The sequence below is a fragment of the Gallus gallus genome, chromosome Z, assembly GCF_016699485.2.
Source record: "Gallus gallus isolate bGalGal1 chromosome Z, bGalGal1.mat.broiler.GRCg7b, whole genome shotgun sequence".
NCBI classification, from domain to species: domain Eukaryota; kingdom Metazoa; phylum Chordata; class Aves; order Galliformes; family Phasianidae; genus Gallus; species Gallus gallus.
This window is the reverse complement of record NC_052572.1, coordinates 20,927,979-20,941,064: the sequence shown is the minus strand read 5'-3', so window position 1 is coordinate 20,941,064 and position 13,086 is coordinate 20,927,979. Positions and strand designations below refer to the sequence as shown.

The following is a 13,086-nucleotide window of genomic DNA, read 5'->3' as shown; positions in this document are numbered from 1 at the left end:
TAACATTAATATCTGTGCTATCTAGTAAACATATTTGATAGAATTGTATGCTTCATTAAAATGCCTAATTCTAAAGTATTTAATTCTAATTTTTAAGCAATTATATTTGAAGAAAATGCCATTATTTTCTTCATGGTGCTATTGAATTAGCCGCCAAGAGAGTTAAGGCAGCTTGTTAAAAAAAAACTCCATCAAAGCTGAAGATAAATTCTTTGCCAGCTAGCAGTGCCAGCTTATTAGCAATACCTGTTCTAGACCTTTTAAATCCTATTCCTTCTCATGGTAAATTTGAGCAGAAAATTTTAAAATAAATAATCCTTCTACTCAGGCTTTCAAATCTGATTTTTATTACTCTCCTCTGTTGGCTATATCTTAAAGCTGCAATATGTACATAGTAGAATTTAAAGTGAGTCATCTTCTCACAGGTTCTCAAATATTTAAATTTGACATTGACCTAACGAAGAAATTATAGGGGAGAACCTACACTAGTAAAGATTTTTTTTCTCTATTTCCTTCTACATTTGGTATGTCTTTACAAAAATAGTAGTAAAGGAGTGAAGAAAATCATCTCTTGCTATAGTTGTGTGTGTGTGTATGAATAGAAAAATCTGATAACATTGAAATTCTAGCAGATTTGAAATTTTGAAGCAAAATGTGACTAAAGATCTAGAAATCCTTGAGAAGAGAGGTTAAGTGTGATGTGATGGGTCATGCTTTACTAGCTGGATTTACTGTAATATATAACTTATTTTTTAGACTAGGTAAGCGTTGTAGATTTGTTCGTCTAGAATTTGGAAGCTTTTTCTTGTCACTTTCAACTAATGAAAAATAGAAAAAATCAGTAGACGGGAAGTGCTCTTAAAATGTAAACTACAAGATCAGAAGGGATAAAGCTTTCTACATATCTTAAAGAACCTGTAGTGACTTCTGACTTCAGTTTCTCTTGTTCTGATGGTAGCATAAAAATATTGAAAGCTCTGAGGAAATTTGCTTGATAGGAGTGCTAGGAGACGTATGGGAAAGATTGGGATTAATATCGTACATATTCATGATCACTGGAGAAGGCACTAGTAAAATTCCTATGGAATACTGGGCATAATTTATATTGGGGGCATAATGAACTCAAGTGTGAATGAATGCACAGAAGGAGTGACAACTTGGCCAAAGAAACGGTGTATCCAACACTTCAGGGGCTACAAGAGTTTACTCTATTAACAGAATAGTTACTTAAACTAAAATACTGTTTTTACTTTAAAAAATAGTGTTAATTGGCAGTTAATGAATGTAGTAGTCAAAGGTATGATTTTCAGAGAAGAAACTGTACCTGAGTTTTAAGGTGGAGATTGATCAGTTTATGGACAAGTGGTTCCCAGAAATATAGAAGGATGTTGCTTCTACTTGTATGTTCCTTTGTTCCAAGTTTATTTAATAGGTAATATCTCACCAAATTTAAGCCTTTCTTCTAATGTTAGCAGCTGAGAATGCTGAGTGGATCTTTAATATCTTTGATACTTTATCAGTGAATGTCTGAATACCATTAGCTGTGGGGAGAGCCTAGAGGGTCCCCATGCTAATGATTTTCCAACTGGACTAAGTTTTTAGTAGAACACAAAAATTGAGTAGTGATGGAAAAATGGAGGTAGAAATCTTTCAGAAAATGGTATTTTTGTTTTAGCTACTCATGTAAATTTGTGTAGGTAAGATGCAATTGGGAAACAATGGCAGCTTTATGCACTGTTTCATTGTCCCTGCAGTTGTATAATGGTGTGGCATCCAGATATGTGTAGAAAGAAGGAAAAATGAAAGAAGCTGATTTGTTGTAACCGGTTTACCTGGAAGGTGAACATCTCAAATAATAAATTTTTATAAATAGAGCTTTATTTAAATGATCATGATTTTATGAATAATGCGAGGTGTCAGACATTCATAGCATAATTTAAAGTGCCTATTTTGGGAAGGTTATGTGTAGTTGTAAGCAAAAAGGAGGTATCTTTTTCCCAGCAGTAGGGATTTAGGGACAGTGGTAGAGTCAAGACTACAACATTAGGTCTCTTTTGGTGTCTGTAATGGTTAGTGATTTTGAGGTGAGATGGCACATGATTCTGAGGGCTGTTACACAAACTTCTCACCTGCTAAACAGGCTGCTTATAGGAAGTGTCATGCTGAGTGATTAAATCTAACTCATCTCCTTATTGCTTGGAATATACGCATTTGTGTTCAGGACCATTTTTACGTCTTTTAGGATCCAGCCTGCAGACTCATGAGAGTATTTGAATTAACAAGGCTTTGTAGTTACAAAAGGATTTATGGCTTTATTTTTCAGGATGCAATGGCAGTTCTATATTAAATAGCAATTCCCTATTTCAGAATGAAGTTATTTCAGCTGGGAATACACCTCCAGAAAAGTACTCCAGCTGTGTGCCACAAAATAGTTGGAGTGTCTAGAATGACAGGGAAAGGGAAGATTTTTTAATGGGAATTCATGGCCACAGTGCTGTCAGGGATTTAAGATTGATGGGACCAATGTCAATAAGAAAAGAAAAAGACTTAACCTGTAACCAGCAAATAAGACATTCACATAGCACAGGCAGGTCATACTTGGAAGATGGTTTATATATTTTACATTAGGCTGTAACTGAATAAAAACTAGAAATAACCTATGATTTAGAAACTGCTGTCTTGCCACCCTGAGTGACAAAATTAACCACTGTCACAGAAATACTGTATGCTCAAACTTAATACTGCTGGATCTGCAGCTTCTTGAGGGAATGAATAACATTCTCAAGACTGTTGTGAAAAATGAGGTTTCCATTTTGTGCATAACGTCAAAGAGACATATGTCTCACATCCCACATCTCCTAACGTCGTAGAGACAATGCCTGTGTGCTTAGACTGGAGGATTTCTGTTCATAGACAAACAGGATGCCTTATGGGCTGAACTTCAAGCATCTCAAGTCTATGCTTGACTGACTGTTGGAAGTAAGTACAAAGTTCCATATAGGTCTAATTTTAGGAACCAAAGACTTGGTTCTTGTTCATAACGGGTAACAAAATAAACAATTGAAAGGTAAGTTGTTTAACCAGTATAAAATCAGAAAAATAACTTAGTGCCATGTTTTTATTTAGCTGTTTACTGTCTGAAAAATATGTTTATTTAATTATTTTTTTTACTGCATATCTGCCTCCTATGAAATATTTGTCATAAAAATGAAGAGAGAGGGCTGTAACATAAGTTGGAAAATATTTTAAGCCAGGACTTTTTAATCCCTGTTTGTTTGCATGTATTTCAGATTTTGGAAGAAGTTAAGTAATTGTTTCTGTTTTAAGATTTAAGGCTTTTTTTTTAATTTGTATCATTCTACAATCCCGTTATCTCAGTACTATAACTACCTATGTTAAGAACTGCGTATGAATTGAAGATCCACAGTTGTCCACAGTTTGTTCTAGAAACAAAGGAGGTCCTGTGTACCACTGTTTACAACAATACTTGGAGCTACACTGCTGTCATGTGTCAATGATTCTTTAAAGTCTTTCCTTATATTCTGTTTCCTAAAAATTGGAATATCTGCTTGAAGTGTTACCTCGTAATGAGTGCTGCCTTGGCAGTTATGGGTCATTATGTTTTGGAAATAATAATGAAATCTGAAGTGCCTGTTGATAGTTAACATGATGAGAGAGGAGCTGGGAATGCCAGACAAAATGAGCATTCACAAGACAAACGGCATCTTTCAGAATGAATAATACTTCATTATTTTAATGAAGAAAATGTTTCTAGGATGACATGTGTGAAAATGTAACACTGTATCCCAGATTGCTGTTTTATTTTAAACCAGAGTCCATAAACAACAATTCTGCATTGAACAGTGTCTACATTCTATTTGGTGATATTTTCTTTGGAAATCAGTGTGTCTTTTACTAAGAGGGAAGACTAGATGGAAAATTGATTTTTTGCAGTACACAAATAAAAACAATCTGTTAGTAAATCTATAAATATATTCTCTTTGTTTTAGAAAACAACAGCAATTTAAAATCCTCTCTCAACGAGGTGGCCTAAAATTAAAAGAAAATGAATAATTCTTGGTGGTCAGGGGACACTGAGTCAGTTGGAATTCACATCCCTGAAGCATTCAGCCTGCTCAAGTGGGATGGTGGGAATAATAATTAATAGGTGAAACATACTTCTACTCAACAAGCAGAGCAGTAGGAATGATTAATTAATGGTGTTTAATTTCATCCTAAGGTGTGCAGAAACAAGAGGTGGTGTGTAAAAGGTTGGATGACAACTCTGTTGTACAAAACAATTATTGTGACCCTGACAGTAAGCCTCCAGAAAACCAAAGAGCCTGCAACACTGAGCCTTGCCCACCTGAGTAAGTTAATAATCACTGAGATGTATCTGTCTTGCATTTATAGAAAAGCCTTTGTAATATATAGAACAAATCCAGTTGATCAAACATAGTATAAAATTCTGGTCTAGCATGAGGATTGAGTCTTATTAGACAGGATATTTTATTTTAGATTTTGGTTAAGGCCTCTTGTTCCTGTGGAATCATGGTGTGTTTTGTTTGTTTGTTTGTTTGTTTGTTTTTTGTTTTTGTTTTTCACCTAGAAGAGGCCTTATTTGATTGATTCTAAAAATAGTTTTAAAAGTTACTCTAACATTTTTTTCCCCACTGACTCAAAAAAAAAAAAAAAAAAAAAAAAAAAAAAGAGTGAAAAGCAGGACAGTGTTAGATTGTCTATCCAGTACAGCAGGCAAATCCACAAACACAGTAAAACCCAAATCACCAAGACTCAGAAAGTGATTGTATGTTAATCTGTTAAGTATTAATTATGTACTAATAAGCATATGCTTTCATATGACAAAGCACTTAATCCCCTATCTCCCTGCAGTCTGATACTCCCCACAGGGTGAATAGAAAGTGTCAACTGCTAAGAAAAGGTTTTTAGTTCCTTAACCTTTCAACTAGGTGAAGGCTGTTCAAATACTGTCTTTGAGATAGTTCCGTAAAGAAGCTTGACCACTTTGGCTGAAAATTTTATCAGTCAGTAAGGCTTACCCTTTAAACAGAATAGTTAAATACTTCTCTTATTTAACACAATTCCAGTTTCCTTCTGGTGATAATCAAAAACTATGGTAATGAAAAGGCTTAGGTACCTCCTCCTGAGTGAATGCCAGTTACATTATATGTGAGGCTCCTAACAGCTGCAAAGACTGATCATACTGAAGTAGGTAATGTCTAAAGTTTCAGATTTTAAGAAAATATACAGGTGTCCATCTCTGGATCTTACTGATTGTTTAATAGGCTTTTTTTCCCTAGAAAATGAATAGTACTGTGTTGTGATCGAATATAAACATAGAGGGTATCTGAGAATGCATCAGAGCAAATCATAGTGCCAACTAAGAATTAACCATATAGCCTCTCCAAAGCTCTGAAAAGCTTCTAGTTCCTCCTGCCATGGTAAAAGCATTAGTTTGTTGGCAGAGAGTCACGAATGGATTCTCTTTCACTGCAATAATAGCAGAATATGACATATCTATGCATCTCTCTAACTACCCCCAAAATTAGCAAAAAAAAAAAAAAAAAAAAGCTGTGTTGATCCAGATTCATAGTAGAATAATTTATGTAAAACAAAATGGGGTGGCAACACATATTTTTGACTGAGGTTTCAGACAATGACATTTTATGATGCTGCTCCAAGCACACTTCCACAAGCATCCATAGTAACTGACATGCCTGACATTTTTTGCATTTTGGCAGCGTGTGATAACATTCATAATCAGATGAAAAATCATCTCTGGCAGGCCTATTCTCTGAGGTCAATTGTTGCAATTATATAAAAGAGACAAGCATCTTGGCTTATAACATGTTCTTTAACCTGCAACAGTGGTTCACAAATATTTCCAAAATGCAGACCATTTTCAAATGAGTAATTTCATGCAAGTCCAGTGGAAATCTACTTAAATAACTGAAGTTTTGTCAGGCTCAACGCTCCTTTCTAACTACTGTAGTCTAGGTTGGAAATTTCACATCTAGAAAAATAAGTAGTGTTTACTGGAAGATACGATTGCAGTGAGTCATGAATTAAAAAGACTTGTAAGCTTCTACTTAATTTCATTCTGAATAGGTGTATTGTTAACAGTGATAGTAGATGAAACTATTTGTATTCTGGGTTTGTGAAATAATCTACTCAATTTCTGACATGCAGTAATAGACTTTCCTAACTTTTTCTATTCAGATGGTTTATAGGAGATTGGTCAGAATGCAGTAAGACCTGTGATGGAGGAGTGCGTTCACGAACAGTTCTCTGTATCAGAAAGATTGGACCTTCTGAGGAAGAGACACTGGACAGTACCAACTGTTTAACACACCGGCCTATTGAGAAAGAGCCCTGTAACAATCAGTCCTGTCCCCCGCAGTGGGTCGCTTTGGACTGGTCAGAAGTAAGGAAATTTTGCTGTGTTAGCTCAATAATACAAGAGCTCTACCAATGAATATTGGTACATTTCCTACTGCTGCTCACCACATGAAGTATTAACAAAAATTTCAAAATCTGATTCATTTGGATTATTGAACCAGTTTTTGTCATTCATATTTTTTTTCTTTTTTTTCAGGGTTGCCAGTTCTTCTGTTTTGTCAGATAATTATGACTGGTTGTTATTAATCCTAATAGAAAAATAATACAATACAACAAAGCAACAAAATATAAAATATTAGAAAAACGTTTGCTATCAGATGATTGTCTTAAAGAAAAAAACCGCACTTCTGTCGGTTCTTGGACAGGTGAATAGCCGAAGAGAAGATCTGATGAATTTACAATATCAAAAGCCAAAGTAAACTGCTAGTTTTTTTGTGAAGTAACCATGGCGATGTAAAGCATCACCTTTCTTAATAACATGCCTTAAGAAGCAGATACGAAAATTGTTATTCACTCAATTGAAGAAAGAGCATCTTTTGTTAAATACAGTGATGTTTGTTACAGCATAAACCAAGACATGCAACTGTGATACAATTGAATGGGACTGTAACACATGCAAAGCACAGTGCAAAAATGCTTTTATGCTTTTTCAGATCCATACTCTTCTGGACTCTTAGGCCACACCTCTTTTTATCTTGAAGTAGCCTTTGGAGTACTTACAAGTTAACTCTATGTAGTTACAAGTACTTACAAGTTATGTCCTGTCTACGTCCCTGCTGTCAAATGCAGTCATATGGATAATTACTTTCATAAATGGATTAAATTGTGTCTTAGAATTAGTTTATTTGGGGCTTTTGTACTTCTTCCCGGAAACTTATTCCTGAATTTTACTCTTTGAGTAACAGGAAGTGCTCTAATTCCATTCCACACTAGTTTATACCTATTTGCTTTTATTATCTGCAGTAAACCCTTCTTTTCTTCCTGTTATTCATCAGAAAGGAATGAATCCTGATCACAAAAAAAAACTGATTTCCTATTTCAGTTTGAAATCAATGTATCTGTACATTTGTATATATTATCCCAAAGGAGATTTCAGATGTGCCTTGTTCTTTTGTTTCCTGCTTCTACTGAAAATAACTATTACCTACTGCATATCAGTGTACTCTAAAAACCTTTTTCTGTTCCACAGCCATAACGTACTCATTACTTAAAGCCATCTGATATTCTATTGTCATATCCAATAGAATATATCTTTATCTTCCTTTTTTCACTTCAGCTAATGATATAACAGTTAAAACAGTGATTCTTGTTTGTTTTTGTTTGTTTGTTCTGGTTTTTGTTTTTTCTTTTCAGGAAATGTGTTCTCTTGCACTTCATACTGCCAAATTGCACTTCAGTTATTTTTGTCTTTAAAGTTCACAGTTCCTTCTTTAGAAATAATCTTGTAGCACCAGGATTGGTTCAGTTACTAGTGCTGGCTGCTAATTTCAGTAATATGCGTAACACCAAACAGCTGAAACTACTTTTGTGTAATCATCATTAAGTAGACTTAGAAGAAATGTGAATCAGTTCAGTTCCATGATTGATCCTGGAAGGTCTTTACAGGTAGCAACTCTCAAGCTCTGTTCAGGATAACTAGTTGTACTCCTTCTTTACAGAAGCCCAGATAGGTTAGAGCTGTTACACTTTCTTTGTCTGAAAAAATGAGAGATTATTAGAGTAAGCTAGAATGATATACCAGTGGTAGAGTCATGATTAATTGTATCCCATTTTCCATATATGTGCTTGCCTTTAAAGTTTCATTCAAAATAAATTATAAATCACCGAATATAAAGAAAGTTAATGTGCTTGTGGTTGCACAGATCTCTTCTATGCACACATGCTTTTATCTCCAAAAATTGTTGCAACCTTTGGAAATTCAGAGCTCAAAGTGGAAGGCTACGAGTCCATACCAATAGTACAAAGAAGGTCTTACCATATATATTTTTTAATATAGATAATGTGGTTCACAGAATCATGAAATGGTTTAGGTTGGCAGGGACATCCATAGGTCTCTGATCCAGCCCTTCTGCTCAAGGAGGATCACCTAGACCATGCCCAGAACCACATCCTTTTGAGTATCTCCAAGGACAGAGACTTCATCCATTATTAGTTAATAGTGGCTTAAGTATTACAGCAGTATTTGAAAGTAGTAATACCTGCCTGTGAGTAATACAGTGTTGTGAACTGTTGTAGAAGGTAGTTCATCTTGCTTTTTGAATTTCATGCCTATATAATATAATCTGCATCTGTTCTTCTTAGCTGAAGAAACTACTTGTAAAGAGAATTCTTTTAAAGCACAATGTGAACTTCCAATTGTTTTTTTGTTTGTTTTGTTTTCATTAATTTTGCATACAGATGCTTTTGTTTATATCTGGAATCTTCTGTTACTTCTACCAGGTTTTATAGATTAATTTGATATTGTAAAACAGGTAGTCATTCATGGAATATACCTGAATCTGTCTCTAATTTTATGGTTTTAAGATAACAGATCTTTCCTTGAATCAATTCTATTAAAAAAAAGAAAAAATAAAAAAAGGTCAGCTTTGTATCCTGAAACCTGTGGAAAAGCAGTTCCTCTCAGCATTTTTCTCACTTCAGAGTAGGACCTTAAGAAACCTAGAAATGACACAGTGAATTTCAATGTGTGTCTTTTTCTACGTGAAGGATTTATATTTTTACTTCATTGTTTGCTGGCATTTCACACAAGAAATAGAGCATCAAAAGCAAGACAGGAAAGATTTTAAATGGCCCTTGTCCCAATCTAAGAGGACACAGTGTATTCCAATACATCAGGAATGAATAAGACTTGGAAGGAGTAGAAGAGGAAGGAGTGAGAAGGAAAGAATGGATGAGTAGTAAAGGATGTTCAGTTGAAGACTCTTAGATCATGTCTGTGGCATAAGCAGTTTTCAAGCTGTTTGTGACCATTACCATAGTACTTCATTTCTGATAGGAATTTCTGACCATCGTCTGAATACTAACATGTCATAGTATCCATTTGACTAATTATGGAGCCCTAATTATTTTAAATACTCTGAAATATAAGCATTCTCCTGTAGCTGCCTGTGCTATGATAGTGTCCTTGGAACTATGAACACTTAATCTTCCACATCCAGTCTTTCATACAGTAGAGATGTGTTACAATTTTATACAAAAAAAATCTTATCTAAATCTTCTTGCTCTGCTAAGCAGTTGGTTGTAACAGTATTCTATCATGACTATGAAAAAGGACTGACTTCTTTCTCTCATAAATTTTGCCTGATGTAGCTTGGCAAAGTGTCTTGACTGATGGTACCATTGCAATACAGTGAGAAGTTTTTTCTGTCCACTGTTTCCAGAAATATAACGTATTAAAACACCTATATAGTATATATATATAAATATATATACACATGTGTATTTGATATGTAATATATTTCTTTGATTTTTTTGTTAGAACAATGAAAATGCTGTGTCTGATTTATTTATTTATTTATTTATTTATTTTGAGAAAATAAGAGTGAATTTGAACATGGAAGATTTAAACAGATCTTCCCTTCAATCCAGTGACGAATCTTGCTGTATTTCTCTGGAGTGCAAGTTCTAAGGTTTTGCCTTTATACTGAAAAAAAGGAATACTTGATAAAAATTAAGAAATTTTAGAACTCATTCATATGCAAAGACACTTGTTGAGCATCAGTATATGCATATAATTTTGAAATGCTAATTAAGAAGAAATTCTGTATTTTTTAGAACTGCAAAACAAATACATTTTGTAAATATTCAGTAATGTCCTTAGGAGAGTATAAAAATGCCTATATAGTAATTAAAGCTAACAATGCCTTGCTCAGAGGTATGTAGTGTCTGAAGCTGATTGAGGTAATCTTTTTGGACTTCAGCAAAGCTTTCAGTGCTGTTTTTCATGGTATCCTACTGCAGAACATATTCAGCGTAGAATTAGACGAAAATATGCGCGAACAACTGGCTGATAGGTCAGGCTCAGATGGTTCTAGTAAATAAGGTTATGTATCAGGCTGGCAGCCAGACACTACTGCAGTTCCTCAGGGCTCAATTTTAGGGCCACTTCTCTCTAATGTTTCCATAAATGATCTAGAACAGCATTCAAATGCATACTAAGTAAGTTTGCAGGTGACAATAAATTAGGAGAATCTGTTGATTCCCTCGAGGGTGGAGAGAACTTGCAGAGAGATGTTGACCAATTAGAGGGCTGGACAATCACTAATCTCATTGCGTTCAAGAAGAACAAGTGCTGGATTCTATGTTGGGGAAAGAGCAACCCTGGTTATAGATTCAGACTGGGGGATTAGAGGCTGGAGGGCAGCCCCACAGAGAGTGATCTGGGGCTCTGGCTGATGGCAAGTTAACATGTGCCTGGCCGCTAAAGGGCCAGACATGCCCTGGGGTGCACCAGGCCCAGCACTGGCAGCAGGCAAGGAGGGGAGCCCCTCTGCTCTGTGCTGTGTGGCCTCACCTTCAGTACTGTCTGAGTTGGGTGGAGGACATAAAGCTACTAGGGAGTGCCCATGAAGTACTATGAAGGTGGTGAATATTCTAGCAGGGAAGATGTACAAGGAGCGGCTGAGGCTACTTCTGGGGAGGCCTCATGGTGGCTACAGCTCCTCACAGGGGGTGGAGGGCAGCGCTGAGGTCTGCTCTCTGTGACAGTGGCATGGCCAGAGGGAACGACATGGAGCTGTGCCAGGCGAGGGGCAGCTGGGGGGTTGGGGACAGGGTCTGCACCAAAGGGTAGTCAGGCCCTGGAACAGGCTGCACAGGGCAATGGGCACAGCCCCAAGCTGCTGGAGTTAAAGAAATGTTTGGACAGTGCTGTCAGGCACAGGGTTTGAATTTTGGGTGGTCCTTTGTGGATACAGGAGTTGAGCATGATGATCCTTCTGAGTCCCTTCCAACTGAGGATATTCTGTGATTCTTGAGTAACATCATTTTGCCATTAAAGTCACACTTTGCAGTTGTTGAGCTTTGACTGAGTTCATCTGCACTCTGTAAATTATTTCTGGGTTGTTTTTTGTTTTTGTTTTTTCCTTCCTTCCTTCCTTCCTTCTTTCTTTCTTTCTTTCTTTCTTTCTTTCTTTCTTTCTTTCTTTCTTTCTTTCTTTCTTTCTTTCTTTCTTTCTTTCTTTCTTTCTTTCTTTCTTTCTTTCTTTCTTTCTTTCTTTCTTTCTTTCTTTCTTTCTTTCTTTCTCGCTTTCTCTCTTTCTCTCTTTCTCTCTCTCTTTCTCTCTTTCTCTCTCTCTCTCTCTCTCTTTCTCTCTTTCTTTCTTCCTTTCTTCCTTTCTTTCTTTCTTTTTCAGTTAATAAAGCTGCAGAACAGAAGGTTTGTTGGGAAGAGCTGTATCAGAGACAAGAACATGTTCTTTGCGTTTGTATTACAGTTAGTCATGGCTTCCACAAGTCAGAAATTCTGCAACCCTGCTGTGGTGGGGTACAATATTTTCTGGTTTTGTTTGTATGGGTATTTTGTCTTTCATTTTCTCAGAAGGCATGTAGCTGTGCTTAATTTTACTGATATTTTTTATTTTTCATGATTCAGTATTATTGTAGGCAACGTGTTTTCTTACTTCACTTTCATTTCTGGGTATAGGGTGTAGTCTGTCTCACTGATTAGAATTTTTTGGGCATTTCAAATAAGACTAGAAAATTGATGCACCTAAATTCAAGCACTGATGTTCAAAGTTTTGTTTGTTTGCTACCATTTTCTTGAGATTATGAAACTCTATAGACACATTGGATTTTGACGTTTACTTTACTGATTATCAGAAGTTCTGCTTTTTGCCTGTTTTGACACACAGGAGAAACAGCATGCCAGTTTCTCCTCAAAGCCACACAGTGATTCACATGCTAGAGACTTTTCTATCCTCTCCAGAGGCCTCAATTTAGAAGGCATTCTTTGAGCATGTCTAATGAACTGAGTTCTACATGCGATACAGCAGTAGCTACTAGGCTGTTTTAAGAGTCAGCTGTGCTAGTTGTTTGTTTGCATTTTAATAGTATTTCAGGTTTTAGAATGTGACACTCAGAGCACAGAACACAGCTCTGTGCAACCCTAACAAGTTTCAAGTCTGTCTATCTCCTGCTGTTTTCACAAAGTGTACTAATCACTAACCTGTAGGCTGCCCTTGCAATGACAGGCAGGTTGTGTCAGCCTCTCTCTCCTGTTGATGTTTCATGAAATTCATAGTAACCAAGAAGAGGAAATTGAATGCAAGTGATTTTTTAGCACTCTGCTCTAGTTAAGGTTGAAGTCCTCCCCAGTTAGGAAAGGATGCTTTCTTCTAGTCCCTGCTTTAATGTTTTTATATTTCATATGAAATATCAGTGGGAAAAAATAAATGCAGTATTCCATGGAATTTGGACTAGAACCAAGGAATCATGATTATGATGCAAAAGATCTGACATATTTATTGTCATTCGCTTTTACTTTCTACTTAGTATAAATATTTCTTTCTACATTTCAGCCAGACGTACAGGTCTTCCTTCTCTGCCTTCTGTTAGGTTTCTAGTGGAAATGTATTTAGGGTACACAAGATTTGTGTAAAAAAAAGAAAAGCGATACAGGGAGTTTTATTCAAGTTTATGTCATAACGTTACATGTGGCAAACCTTT

The 13,086-nt window shown here is 35.9% G+C and overlaps 1 protein-coding gene across 4 annotated transcripts in view; it reads left to right on the top strand.

Moving 5' to 3' along the window:
* Positions 1-13,086, top strand: part of ADAMTS6 (ADAM metallopeptidase with thrombospondin type 1 motif 6) — a 159,417-nt gene that overhangs the window by 135,069 nt on the left and 11,262 nt on the right. For all 4 annotated transcript variants that reach the window (XM_046905563.1, XM_025144948.3, XM_424749.8 and 1 more), the window contains exons 21-22: positions 4,241-4,370; positions 6,241-6,445. In XM_046905563.1, coding sequence (XP_046761519.1) covers positions 4,241-4,370; positions 6,241-6,445 — 335 coding nt within the window. The remainder of the gene's footprint in view (positions 1-4,240; positions 4,371-6,240; positions 6,446-13,086) is intronic.